The sequence below is a fragment of the Molossus molossus genome, unplaced genomic scaffold, assembly GCF_014108415.1.
Source record: "Molossus molossus isolate mMolMol1 unplaced genomic scaffold, mMolMol1.p scaffold_m16_p_6, whole genome shotgun sequence".
In the NCBI taxonomy this organism is placed as follows: domain Eukaryota; kingdom Metazoa; phylum Chordata; class Mammalia; order Chiroptera; family Molossidae; genus Molossus; species Molossus molossus.
This window is the reverse complement of record NW_023425399.1, coordinates 7,592,529-7,607,915: the sequence shown is the minus strand read 5'-3', so window position 1 is coordinate 7,607,915 and position 15,387 is coordinate 7,592,529. Positions and strand designations below refer to the sequence as shown.

Below are 15,387 nucleotides of genomic sequence, written 5' to 3'. Positions count from 1 at the left end.
GAAATAAAAATAAAGTAAATTAATTTTAAAGACGTTAAATCTGTGCTAAGCACTGGATAGTGACATGTAAATGGCTTCTTTTATTCCTCACAACGGTCCCCAGAAGAAGGCACGATTATCTCATCTTCAAATGAGGACAACAGGCTCGGAGGTGCCCTATCTTTGCCTCACAGTTACAACAGGTCAGTGCCAGGGTTCAAGTCCACATCCAACTCCAGAGGAAGGGCTAATAGTCTTTGCTCTATATTTTACATTTTAAAGTGCAAAACCCACCCTCAGCTCCCGAGCCATACAAAAATAAAATAAAATAAAATAAAGGTGGTGGGCTGACTCTGGCCCACCAGCTGCAGTTTGCTAACCCATGAGCTGGTGACAAACACAGCCAGACAGGTGTGCATCACTACAACAATGTGCGTGAAACAATGAAGGTGAGTCTAGTGAGCTCAGAGCAGAGAGGAGGGAAAACCCCCACGTTGAAGAAGGACCCAGAACAGCGCCCCACACGCAGAGGGCACTGATACTCCTTCAACATTCAGGCACCATACACTGAACGCCCGCTGTACGCTAGGCGCGGTCTAAGGGCGGGGATCCATGGAACTCACCTTCGAGCAGAGGCGGGAATCAGAGAGCGAGTGAATGGGGCAGGGTGCAGGGAGGTGTCAACAAAGGTTCTACGCGAGAGGTGAGGCCAGAACTAACCAGGTGATGGGTACCTGTCGCCAGTAATTGGAGAAAGGCAGGCACTGAGGTCAGAAAGCACATGAGGAGTACATGTATGTGCTCCTTTAGCAAAGCCAAAAGCGTGGCATGAAGGCAGGCAGCAGCAGGAGAGGAAGGTGGATTGGGCTGGTGGGGGCCAGTGCCCAGCGCCATACCCTGGTGATGGGTCAAACTCTCGCACGAGGGAGCAACCCCATACAACCTTTCTGTTCCTGGCATCTTGTGATAAGCCCGTTTAACTCACAGAGTTCAGCCAAGAGACAGAAAAATAGTAATAATGACTCAATGATTCATTCAACAAATACCCAGCATTAGCCATGAGGATGTCTAGCTTTTGTTTCATCAGCATTAAAAAGAACTCAGAGACACTGACAAAATAGTCTGAGTGCACAACACTAGAGTTTTACAATGGTTCGCAGCATTTCACACTTTTCTCATAACAACACCATGTGTCTTTTTAGCAACTCAGCACCACTGAGACGTTTCAAAGCATCCCCACTATTTCTATGGAAACAGCTGTAATAGGGCTCCACTGCATTTGATTTTCAAAAATGTTTGCCTTTCATTAAATGCTGTCAAAAGTAGAACCGGTGCTAAAAGAACTTCCACGGACACTGATGATGCCCGGAAGCATGCAGCAGATGGTGACAGGCTGGACCAACCCTCCGTTCCTCTCCGAGAATGAGTGTCTCACCCTACCAAGTGAGATGAATAGTGTCCCATTTTCATGAAACACCGTGCCAAAATTCAGTCCAATGACCTGAGCCCTGAGGTGCGAGAGACCCACCAGGCTCAAGCGTTCATGATGCCTTGGGCTTTGGTCAACATATTTACAGAGGGAGTAAAGAACATCCATTGATCCAAACAGTCAGATCGTAAGAAATGGGCTAAGAGAGGATCCGGTGCGCAGAATTCTTTTCCTGCCCGAACGGTTCTCCTGGAACCACTAGGGGGCAGCAGGACACCCACGCACAGGCGGGCGGTTCTTTCTGGGCATTCCTGGAAGGAAGGTCGTAAATTCAAGGCAGCCCTCTGCACCAATGAACTTTTCCTTCCCTGGAGCTTGCCCCAACTTTCCCAAACATAAATTGACACGTTGTCTTTGGTTTTATTACCAAAATTTATGCTGGTGGCCTGACCCAAACTATCACACTGGTGCTCCGATCTTCAAGACCCAGTGACAACCTTCTTTTAATATCTGGGTGAACGAGCACGTGTTTTATTCTCATTAAATGATAACTGCATGCATCTGTGTGTGCTTGTTAGCGGGACAGAGGACCAAATCAGAAGGACTAGACGGGAGGGGGTGACAGGGGTTCTTTCTGGGGATGTCCAGGGTCTCTCTTGTGGTCTGACATGCACACCTTGTAAATTCTTCACATTGGTGTTTTAAAATAAGTACAAGGTGCTTTTCTAATAAGGAAAAGAAATAATAAATTAAATTAGCTCAAACGTTTAAATGAGCAGGCTCGGATTTTCCCTTCTTACGAGGGCGCCCTGATTTACGACGGGTTAATTTGAACTCTGCCTCTCTCTGTCCGTCTGCTCTGCCTCAACAAAAACCCCTTTAATCTGCTGTCTGCAGAGTGGTCTGTGCTAGCCCAGCAGCCACCCTCCCACAGGCCTCCTACTTGGGACCAGCAGCCAACAGGCTCCCAATCCTTCTCTCGAGGGGGGTCACGGGGGCCACTCTGCCAAAGGGGTGCTTGTATTTCTTCACCAAGGCTCCCCCACTAGCACGTTAGTATTTGGGGGTGGGGAGGGGGTGAACCTCAGCTTTACAACTTCAACAAGGTCCCACTCTGCTGAGCTCCCACAAGGTCCGGACCATAAATGTGGACCTCCTGCCCCTCGCTGTCACTTTTTTGGCGACCAAAATTGGGCAGTTCAGGCTTGTATGTGGGGCCCATGTCTAGTGTGTGTCTGTGTATGTATATTTCTGAATGAGAAAAGACAAATAAATCCAGAAGAATGAAAAGGAGGAAAAAGGCAGAAAGAGAAGAGAAAGGATAGCAGATACTGGTACTTAACATCCCAACATCCACTGGTGTTTCCAGCATGGATGAATGAAATGTCCCCATCTAGGGGCTCCCCAGTTGGGAGGAAGGAGAGGAGGGGGAAGAGACCAGAGGCAGGGGAAGAGCCGAGCGTTCAATGGCTGGAATTAACTCACGGGATGAAAAAAAATCTCTTCAACTGTGGGAAAGACCCAGAACACGATTTCTAACCTTAATTCAACCACTGTTCTGTGTCCGACCATCATTCTTGCCGAAACAAGAACAAGATACAGATGCCCTCGGGCAAAGCTCCCTGTCTACCTAACAAAGACAAACGAGAAACAAAAATCAGCACATTCGCAGTGATTATTACCTACACCCCCCAGACTCTCCCAACGCCCCAGTGAGAGGTTAGCAAACATCCTTCCCAACTTTCCTTCTTTCCTCTCATCTACCCCAGGGATTCCTGGAACAGAAGTGGGACCTGTGATCCACCAGCTGCTGTCCTCTTCCAAGTCTACTACCTTCTGAACAAGGGGTCCCCCGTTCTCATTTGCACTGGACCCAGTTCTGACAGCTGAAGCCACAGGCCTCGTACCCCGTGACACCCTTCAGGGACCTCTAGGCCCTGGGCATTTTAAATGTATTGGCAGAGACTCTACAGACATGACTAAGGGATTTTCACAAAGGTCACGTGGAAAATTCTCCACCAGCCACATCCTCCGTCATTAAATGCTTTCTACAAAATGAATTTATTCCTTTCGGCTTTCGCCACTTGACCCAAACCGCCCCCGCGCCGGGGTTTGTAACAGGGACCAAACTTCCAATTACCAGGGATGTTTATTTCTGTAGAGATGGACCCCAAGCCTTTCATAAGCAAACCTATTGAGCCCACACCATGCTTTTCATGGATGACAGCTTCAGAATAAGAGCAGTCTGTCTACACTGGCGGGCAGAAACCAGATGTTTCCCTTGAGTGGAAACAAGCAAATGACAATTCAGTGAAAATGCAGAACGGCCTGCAAAAAAAAAAAAAAAATTATATAAATTCTGGGCACTACTTTTTGACCCGGAACCCCGCCAGCTAGACCCTATCTTTCCCTATGCGTCTAGGATCTAGACTGCTTTTGTAGATCGGAGACGGCGATCTCATGTGCTAACCCTGGCTCATGTCTTCCTCTTTAACCGGTGCTGTAATCTGACTGTGACAGTGAGGAGCTGCAAATTCTGCAGCCTGTGTACACTTCCCGGGGTGGGGGGCGGGGGGGCATCAAAATGCCTCTGCAGACCCAGCAGAGTGCACGAGGCTTGAAGTAGAAATTTTCATATTCCAATAGGGTTGCCTGCGGTCCCCAAAGCCTAAGAACCTGTTTGTTGCCTGAAAACAGACAATGGGTTAAAAAGTTATTATTGGAAATTCCAAGCTGCTTCCTGGGGCTTTTGTTTAAAATAGTGGGAACTTAAAAATGAAAGGCTGAAGTTTCGACCTGACAGGTTTATACCCAACAGAGGCTTTTAAAATAAATGTATAAATGGTCTTCGTTCCTTCTGGTGCCCAGTAATGATGAAACAGACCAACACCCCCCACATGGGGAGAAAATACCTTCTGGGAAAGATAACAGTACAATTTGCATGTGGGATTGGGGAGGGCAGTAAAAATTATACAATAGATCAGTTCACCAATATTTGAAATAAAGTGAAATGGAGTACTTTGGAAGAAGAAAAAAGAAGCTTAGGGGTCTGAAATTACTTTGCACCGGTCAGAGGATGAGACGCTGTTCGGGCAAGATCTGTCTGAAATAAGCCCCACAAAAGCAGATGCTCTGCATCTCAATGACAGAAGCTCAGGAGAGGACTTCCTTGGCTACCAAATGGCATTTGCAATCCTTAGTCAAGGACTTTAGCTGCAATAATATTTTTAAAAGACCATCATGGTTGTTCTCTGCTCTAAAAAAAAAAATTATAAAGCATATCTGAGTGTTCTCCCATGTCTGAACAAAGTTTCTACTTGGAGAAGATAATTGGCACTTAGTTTCAATTTAGTTAACTAGTCGCTCCCCGTTAATGAACACATTTCCCCTACACTCTCCTACCTTCTGATGCACTCCAACAAAATATAATTCCCAAAAAGAAACACACACATGTCCTTGGACCTCAAAACTTAGTCACATTAATTGCATTCCTGAATAATGGTCCCAAGTAGATTTTGAATCGAACTGAAAAAAAAAGAAAAAAAAAAGATATCCCTCTCAAATTGAGGTGAGATCCTTCAGGTTACTCTGTAACTGCGGGACCATCTGGAAAGAACTGGGCAATATCTCCATTTTTTACACCACATATGGACTAGAAAGCTCAAGATGGAAGAGGTTCTCTCTGTTTTGCATAGACCTTTGGTTTATGACTTATGGTTCACGGTGTGCCCAGATGTCCCCAGCAGGAAAGACACATCAGGGACTGTGTTAATTATGCTTCTGTTTGCAGTTTCTTTCAAGGCTAATTATCTGCTTGCTTCATTTAGCCCTTGATCACAAGGCAGTCTGGGGAAACATTCCTGGTATGAAGACCCTGGAATTCGTCCTGTGAAAATGCAAATCCAATTGCCCTGGCCACCTGTGATCATCAAGGCAGACCCTTCTTCAGAATTAAACTTGGGGTTCGGGGTAGACAAGTAGAAAGAGAAATCATTCTTTTACTCCTTCTTCTTCTTTCCTGATCCAGCTGAAATCCTTCGAGGAACTACGTTTTGCTGGGTCTACTCCAACCTCAAGATCCTCCCTTCATCGCCTTTGGGATTTCCAGTGCCACCAAATGCTATTAGTGTGGGGAGACACCTCTATAATTACAGCCATGAAACTCATATAGGTCTAGGAACCTCTCTTAAGCCTCTGATCACGTTGAATTGTGGATTTCAAGTAGGAAGAAGGGGAGGGGGCTTTCATTTATCTGAAAGGATTATCATGACATGGCTTTCAACAGTTTGTCCCCCTTAGAATGAGAAAGCTGGATTGATAGGTTTCTTTGGACTCAGAGCTCAGCTGGTTAGAGCATCGTCCTGATACACCAAGGTTGTGGGTTCAATCCCCGGGCAGGACACATACAAGAGTCAACCAATGAATGCATAAATGAGTGAAACATCAAATCAGGGCTTCTCTCTCTCTTCCCTCTAAAATCAATGTTAAAAAACGTTAATGTGTTTTAAAATGACTTAAATCTTAAAAGTCCTTCTGCAGCACATGCACTAAGGCGGGACACTTAGGCCAAGTGCTGAGCTCAGCTCCTGCACCCGGTAGGTGCCACTTACAGGCTAAGGTGTGACAGCAGACAAGCCGGATTCGATCACGAACTAGCTGCATCATCTCAGACAGGGCACGGTCCCTCTTGGTCCCTCTCAGAGCCCCAGTTCCCTCTAAAAGCTCCCCCCACAGGGCTGCCTAAAAATGAAAGGCCAGCCTGGCCAGTGTGGCTCAGTGGTTGAGCGGTGACCCATGCACCAAGAGGTCGCCGGTTCGATTCCAGGTCAAGACACATACCCAGGTTGTGGGCCCGATCCCCAGTGGGGGGGCATGCAGAAGGCAGCTAATCAATGTTCTCTTTCATCGATGTTTCTATCTCTCTCTCCCTCCCTCTCCCTTCCTCTCTAAAATCAATAAAGAAAAAAATATTAAAAAAAAAAAAAAGCCCTGACCTCCTCCAGCATGAGGCAAGCTTATGTAGGTCATCATTTGTCTTTTCCTCCTGCTGCCCCATGTGGACAGCATCTCTCGAACACCCCATGTCACTTTCTGCCCATAGCATGCCTGTGTCGGGGTCCCAGACTACAGAGTCAACCTGCAACTTTCCCAGTCTCAGGTCCGCACAGGGTCTTTTCTTCTGTTTTCCCAGGAGGGAGAGAGGCGCAGGAAAGGCAGCCTCATCGGGAAGAAGACAGAGCCAGGACCTGGGGTTCTTTCCGCCGCACTCCCAGCCATCAAGACGGGGGCTTTGGGGAACTCTTTATCAGGGCAACCTCGAGTGTGTGATCCCGGGTCTGATCGGAGGGGTCCCTGACTTGGTTTAATGTTCTACTGTCACCATCTTGAAAATCTTAATACGTTTTTAACAAGGGCCTCACATGTTCATTTTGCACTGAGCACCACAAATCATGAAGCCAGTCCTGTTCTCTCTTCCATCTTGTAAGACTCAGGATGAAGGTCATCTTTTCTGGGACGACATCATCAGCTTCTTTCTGATGGGCTCCCATAACCTCCCTGGCTAATACCTCCATTGATACACCCACCAACACTTTCTTTTTTTTTTTTTAAGGGGGACATGTCACCAGGCCAAAGCAGTTTTTAATCCAGTCAAGCAGAATCGATTAGGTGTCAATACCTTCATGGCTCTTTTTTTTTTCCTTTATTGATTTTAAAGAGGGAGGAAGGGAGAGGGAGAAAGAGAGAGAAACATCAATGAGAGAGAACATCGACTGGCAGCCTCCTACATGTCTCCCACTGGGGATCAGGCCCACAACCCGGACATGTGCCCTAAGAATCGAACTGGGGACCTTGGTGCAGGGTCGACGCTCAGCCACGGAGCCGCACCAGCCGGGCCCTCCACCACCAACACTTACTGAAGCCCTGCTGCTCCACCAGCACTGCCTTTCTCGAGCGCACATTAAACCGCAGGCACAGTCCTGTGTTCTCCCCACGTAAGAGCTGCATTTAAGCCCTGGCTGGTTTGGCTCAGCGGTTAGAGCGTCAGCCTGCGGTCCAGAGAGACCTGGGTTCAGTTCCCGCTAAGGGCACGTACCTCGGTTGCAGTTTGTCCCCGGCCCTGGCTGGGTCGTGTGGTTGGCAGCCACTCGATGTGTCCCTTTCACATCGCTGTTTCTCGCTCTCTCTCTTCCTCTCTCTCCCTCCCGCTCTATCTGAACAAAATATGAGAAAATGACCTCGAGTGAAGATAAAAAAAAAAGAGTTGCATTCAAGCAACTTCTTAGGTAGGTACTCCTAAAATCCACAGGTTTAGGGTTCTGCCCACACCGCAGAGAGGAGGTGGAGGCAGGAGTTTTGAAACCTGGCACAGCACAAGCTCAGAACCAGGAGTGATGGTAAAGAGAGGGGACATTCTTCATAGGGCCCCACACTCAGGCCATAAAATAGAATTATTAGTTAGGTTTTTTAAATTATCTACTTACTAAATGCCTGGATACTTCACTAGACCACGAATTCCCTAAGCCTAGCCCTTGTGTTTATCTTTTTAAAACAGAAATCTACCACAGAGTATCATATATTAAAGTAAGCAACATAAATTATAATCCCAATACTTAAGCTTTAGAGACACTTGATACAGCAAAGAGAAGATTTCATCACCTCACTTTTTCCCTCGCAATAATTGCAATGGAATTCATGAATGAATAAATAATCCAAACCATTGCAGTACTTAAACGTTTTCCAGTTAAAAAAACAAACAAAAATCTATCGTAGATTTGGGACAAAATGGAGTCTCAAATATTCTTAAAAGAATAAGAAGCGGTCATTCCCAAGTGTATGGCTAATTATATTAATAAATACTTCAGCCCTGGCCGGTTTGGCTCAGCGGTTAGAGCGTCGGCCTGTGGTCCTGAGAGACCCGGGTTCGGTTCCCACTAAGGGCGCGTACCTCGGTTGCAGTTTGTCCCCGGGCCTGGTCGGTTGTGCGGGTGGCAGCCACTCGATGTGTTCCTTTCACATCGATGTTCCTCTCTCTCTCTCCCTCCCACTCTACCTGAACAAAAAATGGAAAAATGTCCTCGGGTGAGGATAAAAATAAATAAATAAATACTTCAAATCTGTATTACACCATGACAACTACATTAACAACGAATTCAACTGATCTGTTTAGACACAGTGAATGAAATAAGAGCATCTAAGATGTTGGAAGCAGCCTGAGATCTTTCCGTATGTGTATTCACCATTCGTCTTTTTTCCTGTGAATTTTCATAGACGTCGGGCACTTTTATCTTTTTATTGTTTTATAGAAATTAAATATGTGTGTGTGTGTGTATATATACACACACACATATATATACATACATACATATATTCATTTATATTATATAAATAATCTGAAAAAACAAAATGTTGGAAACAACCATTTAAAAAATAAAAAGAGCCAGGCCGGTGTAGCTCAGTGGCTGAGGGTAGACCCACGCACCAAGACGTCGCCTGTCCAATTTCCGGTCAGGGTATGTGCCCGAGTTTCAGGTTCAATCTCCAGTGGGGGGCATGCAGGAGGCAGCTAATTGATATCTCTCTCTCTCACACACATCAATGTTTCTATCTCTCGCTCTCTTCCCCTCTCTAAAAAAGTCAATAAAAACATACTTTAAAAAACCAAACCAAAAAAAAGCCTATTGAGAAGCTATGTTTTAAAAAAATGCTACTAAAGGACTTTTTTTCCCCATTGATTTATAGATAGAGTGGAAGGGAGGGAGGAGGAGGAAGAGAGAGAGAGAGAGAAACATCTATGTGAGAGAGACGTCGATTGGTTGCCTCCTTCATGACCTTGACCATGACCAGGGATCAACCCTGCAACCCAGGTAGCTGCCCTTTACCTGGAATCAAACCCGGACCCTTCGGTCCATAGGCTGATGCTCTAACCGCGGAGCCAAACCAGCCAGGGCTAAAGGACATTTGAGGGACCCATGGCAAAGGACTCGAGATTGGATTAATCGTAGTGCCTCGGTGTAAATTTCCTGACTTGGCTCACTGTACCGCGTTATGTAACTGTCCTCTTAGGAATTAAATGCTGAAGTGTTTAGAAACAGAAAGGAATGAGCACACACACTTCTCTAAGGGCTTAGCCAGAGAGCGGCAGAAGCTGAGGTGGTAAGACGTGAACAGCTGAGGAACCCGGATGACAGGCTTGGTGAGGGTTCTCTGCAGGAGACTTGCAACTTCTTTGTTAGTTAGAAATAATTAACAAAACAAAAAAATTTTTTTTGTTAAATTATCGTACTTAGTATAAGTACTGTCTCATTAGCCCGGAAATGACGCAGAGTGTGGGTAGATGGTCTATCATCTAGTGGTCGAGCACGTGATACTCTGGTTTCTAAACATTTCCAAACTGCAAAGACAGTGTTGAAAAGTTCATCTTAAGATGTCATGTGGTCAAACAAAGAAAACAGCCCTGCACGGACATACACGTCCATAGTCCTTTCATTTCGCTCTTGAACCTAACTCAATAAAGTTCTTGGTGAAATGCCTCACTCAAGAAAATATTACTAAGTAATTAAATAATAAGGTAAGGTCAAAAAAGGGGTTCTTTCTCTTCCTCTCTCTGAAATCTTCCAGCGGGGGCTGCTCTCTCCAGCCCTTCCCCCCAGAGTGTATCAAATCACCGCGCTCACCCCATCACCTTTCAAGCTAGTTCCCCGGCTTGGAGAGTGAACGGCAGGCTGGGGCCCGGGTGAATATTCAGCCCGCGCCCTGCTGGCCCCCACTGTCCAATTGGCATGACAATGGGAACCACGGGCCACAAAGGGAGACCAACAAAGGCAGACAAGTTTTTACTGCTGGAGCCATCTGCCAGTTCTTAGGACCTTTTCAGGGCCGGAGCGGAGTTCAAGCCGCAGCTGGGGGGGGGGGGGGGTCTGCAGGGGAGGGAGCAAGAATCATTCCCGGGAAAAGCAACTGCAATATGAAAAGAACCAAAGAGGGGCAGGCGCCTGGACGGATGAATGGAGGCGGCCCAAGGCCCCTCCTTGGTGAGCTCTAAACGGACCCACCGGCCCTCTCTGAGGGGGCTTTTGTCGGTTGCCAAGCATCTTAGATGTTATAGTCGGAATATGTTATCCAGGGAGGATTTAATATACACGAACCACAAAACAAGTGCCTTCCGGAAGGGTCTTCTGATTACCCAGTGGAAAGCCCAAGCCACCTGCCTTTGCAGAGAGTATACTGGGTTTTCATTCTTTAGTCCGCAGAATGTCCTAAATAAAGTGGTTTAGCGATCACACATTTATTTCTATGCCGCCTCTAACGTCCTCCTCCTCCCAGAGACTTGCAAACTTTTCAGACCACCAACCACGAAAATCTATTCAACGCACCGAAATAAAAACACGTCCATGCCCTCAAGGGATTCTGTCAAAATTTCAATGTGGGGGAGGGGGTGGGCAAAAGCTATTCCTCTGATATTTTTCCCAAAAGGAACATTCTACTCAAAGCCCTGAAACCAGGGATGCAGCCTCTTCAGAAGACGAAAGCACCAAGCCAAAGCCAGGCGTACCTGGCTGGGACGAGCGCGCTCCGGTTCCTGCCGGCCAGAAAGGGCTTCCTGTTTAAGTTTTATTTTTAATCCTCACCCGAGGACGTTTTTTTCTATTTATCTTCAGATGGGGAGAGGGGGGACATGGACATAAGAGAGTCGTATCGACTGGTCGCCTCCCGCACGACCCTGACCAGGGCCCCAGGGCTGGGGACGAACCACAACCAAGGTAGATGCCCTTGGCCACAATCAAACCGGTGACTGGTCTGAGGGCCAGTGCTCTAACCACTGAGCAACCTGCCGGGGCCAAACAGGGCTCTCACCCCCTGGGCCGCTCCTTGAACATATTAGTCCCTGACTGGGATCAGTAATCTTAGGGAACTCTCTCCTTTCTGAATTCAACCTGGCAGGAAATCTATGGAGAACTGTTTTGTGGGTTTTAAAGTCCACCATCTAACACGCATGTGTCTTGCAAGGGGCTCAATGACTAAAGACTCTCTGGTCCCTTCTCCCTGGGTCAGACTCCAGGCCCTCCACTCCTCAGTCCTGAGGAGTCGGGAGATGCCGGCATCGACATCTTCACAGATGCAGCAGTTATGTAACTCTGGGGCCTTTTAAAGAAGAATGTTGCTGACCTTGTATGTCCACGATAATTCAATTAAAAAGTATATAAATAGCCCTGACCGGTTTGGATCAGCAGTTAGAGTGTCAGCAGGAGGACCAGGTCTTGGGTTCGATTCCTGGTCAAGGGCAAGTACCTGGGTTGCAGGTTCAATCCCCGGCCCCAGACAGGGTCCTTCAGGAGGCAACAGATCGATGTGTCTCTCTCTCTCATCAATGCCTCTCTTTCTCTCGCTCTCTCTCCTCCTCCCTCCCTTCCACTCTAGCTAAAAATAATAATAATAATGAGAAAATATCATCAAGTGAGGATTAACCAAAAAAAAAAGTATGTAAACTAATAAATAGAAACGAATGTTGCAAAGTTGTAACATAAGTTTTGTAATGTTGAAAGAGTATCTTTTAAAGCCCTGCTCCCAGCTCCCAGCTCCCTCCCAGGGGGGCGGAGTGCACTCCTGCCCTGCACAGCCAGACCCTAGAAGGGTGAGAAACTGCAGCAGAAGCTATCAGATGCACAGAATCCAATTCCAGATTGATGAGGCGAAGGTCAGCCGCAGGACCGTCTCTGAGAGCACCTGGCAAGCTGGGGATGCAGCCGGCATCTCCCCAAGCCCCGGGGAAGATGGTGGCCTCCCCGGTTCCCGCCACGCGGCGCCCACACCCCCGCCAGCCCCAGGCCTTGAGCTCTGCCCCTGTGAGTGACCTGTGATGGAGCTGCAACCCTGCAGCTCCCGGGAGGAGGAGGTAGCCCCAGTGGAGCCCCGGGCTGACCTCTCACTGTGAGCCGGCTGTAGACCTGGGAGTTGACTTCCTTGTCCCGCAGGTAGCATCGGATCTCCTCCACCGCCTCCCGGATGATGGTGACGGCCAGCACGAAGCCCTGCGGAGAGAGGAGACGGGGTGAGCCCTGCTGGGGTGGGGACAGAAAAGGGCAGCAGGGCAGGACCTGCTACTGATCCCAAATGCACATGCCCCAGCAAGCCCACTTCTCCAAATGTCCCCTACACACACACGCTAGAGGAACCCTCACCGACACACATGGACAAGGACACCACTGTTCACCACCTCCGCAGAGTCTGAGCGTGAAAAAAAAGCTGTCCTCCCACAGACGATGGCTCCTCAGACGGTGATCACGAACATTTGTGTCTCATGCGCCTTAGAAATTCATCGGCACCCTTCACCCTCACAACGGCCCCACGAGAGGCACCCCACGAGGTTACTGTGCCTGAGACTACGTGGTACAGATGGGGAAACCGAGGCACAGAGGGGCTGTGCAGAGAAGCTCCCAGGTGGAAAGCAGGAATTCTGAACACAGGGTCTCTGGCTCCAGGGCCCTTGCTTTTAGCAGCCGCACTGCTCTGCATCTAGAGAGACCCGGGTAGGCGGAGCCAGGGCGAGGGACCCCCAGCAGGCAGCCAGAGAGAACGAGGTGCATGCTCTGCATGGACAGGGCTGAGGTCAGCGCATACAGTGTAGCCCCATCCACAGAGATGACAAGGATGCCATCCACTTCAAACACCTTCCGACCTCCTTAACTACCGGTTAGGTTCCTCTGCCAGGAAGGGACAAGATGGGGAGGCAGGGACCGAAAGAGACTTCAGTATGGGTAATGAGGTAATTTTTTTTTTTTAATATTTTTTCTTTATTGATTTTAGAGAGAGAGGAAAGAGGAGGGAGAGAGAAACATATTTTTTGTTTGTTTGTTTGTTTTTATCCTCACCCGAGGACATTTTTCGATATTTTGTTCAGATAGAGTGGGAGGGAGGGAGGGAGGGGGAGAGAGAGAGAGAGAGATAGAGAGAGAGAGAAACATCGATGTGAAAGGGACACATCGAGTGGTCGCCACCCACACGACCCAACCAGGGCCGGGGACAACCTGCAACCGAGGTACGTGCCCTTAGCGGGAACCGAACCCGGGTCTCTCCAGACCGCAGGCCAACGCTCTAACCACTGAGCCAAACCGGCCCGGGCAAGAAACATTGTTGAGAGAACATCGACTGGCGGCCTCCTGTGTGCCCCTCCCTGGGGATCGGGCCCACAACCTGGTCATGTGCCCTGACCAGGAATTGAACCAGCAATCTCCTGATGTATGGGACACACCGGCCGGGCATGACCTAAATTTTTATAAAGAAAACATTATCAAGTGTTCACTGTGTGAGTGCCACGTAATAAAAAGAAAATTTAAAACTGCCTGATCTTTCCGAGAGAGGTTCCCCAACTCGTAAATTCTGGTGGGAGGTGCCCACAGCAAGAACCTGATTTCCTCTAGATTTTTCCTCTTGTATCCATAAAGGCAAGAACATTCACTCATTTTTTTAAACATATATATATTTTTTTAATTTACTGATATTGAGAGAGAGAGACATTGATTTGTTGTTCCACTCATTTACACATTTATCGGTTGATACTTGCGTGTTCCCTGCCCACGACCCTGGCGTATCAGGACAACGCTCTAACCAACTGAGCTACCAGCCCAGAGCCTCATTCATTCTTCTTACAAAATGTCTTTGTCATCCCTCCTTTCAAAGTTATTTTTTTTACAAATACAGAGCCCTGGCCGGTGTGGCTCAGTTGGTCAAAAAGCTGCCAGTTCGATTCCTGGTCAGGGCACATGCCTGACTGCAGGCTCAATCCCGGGTAGGGGGCGTGCAGGAGGCAGCCGATGGGTGTTTCTCTCGTGGCTCTCACATCCATGTTTCTCTCTCTCTCCCTCTCCCTTCCTCTCTCTCTAAAAGTCAATGAAAATTTAAGGAAAAAAAAAAAAAAACATTTGAAAATAGAGAGAGCACCATCCCTTGAAGGTTAGCAGTAGGGATTCTTTGCTGAGTCTCTTTTCCTACCGTTGACCCCGTGAAATACATTAGTTTTGATTCAAAGTACTTGAAGTCTCTCGTGTAAATCTAGCCAGAGGGGTGCTGTTTGGTGAGCCTCTTCCAAAACCCAACACCTTTACACCCAAAGGAACCCCCCCGCACCCGGGCCGGCAATGAGACGCAAAGGACGTTCCTGCAGCCGAAGCAGAACGGCCCGTTGCAGACCAGAGTATATCAGACGAGGCCCGGAGGAGAGGACCTGCTCCGGCCGGGCACAGGAGGGCACAGGAGGCACAGGCCGGTCCGCGGCACCCACCCCTCCTCCAGGCCGCTGCTTTGTTGTTCTGGGCCAGGCCCAGGTTTCCCTTGTTTGGTTGTTTTTTCAAATGTTCTGGTTTCTCTTTCTGTCTGCGTGGGCCTGGCTGAGTTCCACGGAAGTCAGTGGAAGGTGTGTGCTCCCACGAAGACAGAGGCCCCAACCTCTGTGCTGCCAATGATTTCGGCCTCCCCAGCTTATCCTACCCACCCTGCCCCCACCCCAAGGCACACAGCTCTCTAGAGGACACGCTGTGCCCTGGGCTAGCAACTGCTCTGAAGAGAGATGCAAATGGAACCCAGAAATAAGCCCCGAGAGTCCAACGTGGGGGTCCTTAGCATCCACAGACATTTAGAAAGAGGCTTTCAGAGTGGGGGTCTGCGGCTGGGAGCCCCAGCTGGGCTTGGAAAGGACCCAGGGGTGACGGTGCACAGACCAGCATGTACGAAGGTGCTGCAGGCTTCTCTGGAAATGCTGTACATAAAAAATACATTTACGGAAACCAAAACTATCTAGAAGAGAGAGGAATCAAAACAGCAGTTGTGGCCCTGATCGGTTTGGCTCAGCGGTTAGAGCGTCGGCCTGCGGTCCGGAGAGACCCGGGTTCGGTTCCCGCTAAGGGCACGTACCTCAGTTGCAGTTTGTCCCCGGCCCTGGTTGGGTCGTGCGGGTGGCAGCCACTCGATGTGTCCCTTTCACG

At 48.4% G+C, this 15,387-nt stretch overlaps 1 protein-coding gene across 3 annotated transcripts in view; it reads right to left on the bottom strand.

Annotated features, from left to right (window-relative positions):
* The window catches only part of ATP9A (ATPase phospholipid transporting 9A (putative)), a 119,669-nt gene that overhangs the window by 71,629 nt on the left and 32,653 nt on the right, over window positions 1-15,387 (bottom strand). For all 3 annotated transcript variants that reach the window (XM_036244555.1, XM_036244556.1, XM_036244557.1), the window contains exon 4: window positions 12,330-12,438. In XM_036244555.1, the coding sequence (XP_036100448.1) occupies window positions 12,330-12,438 (109 nt within the window). The remainder of the gene's footprint in view (window positions 1-12,329; window positions 12,439-15,387) is intronic.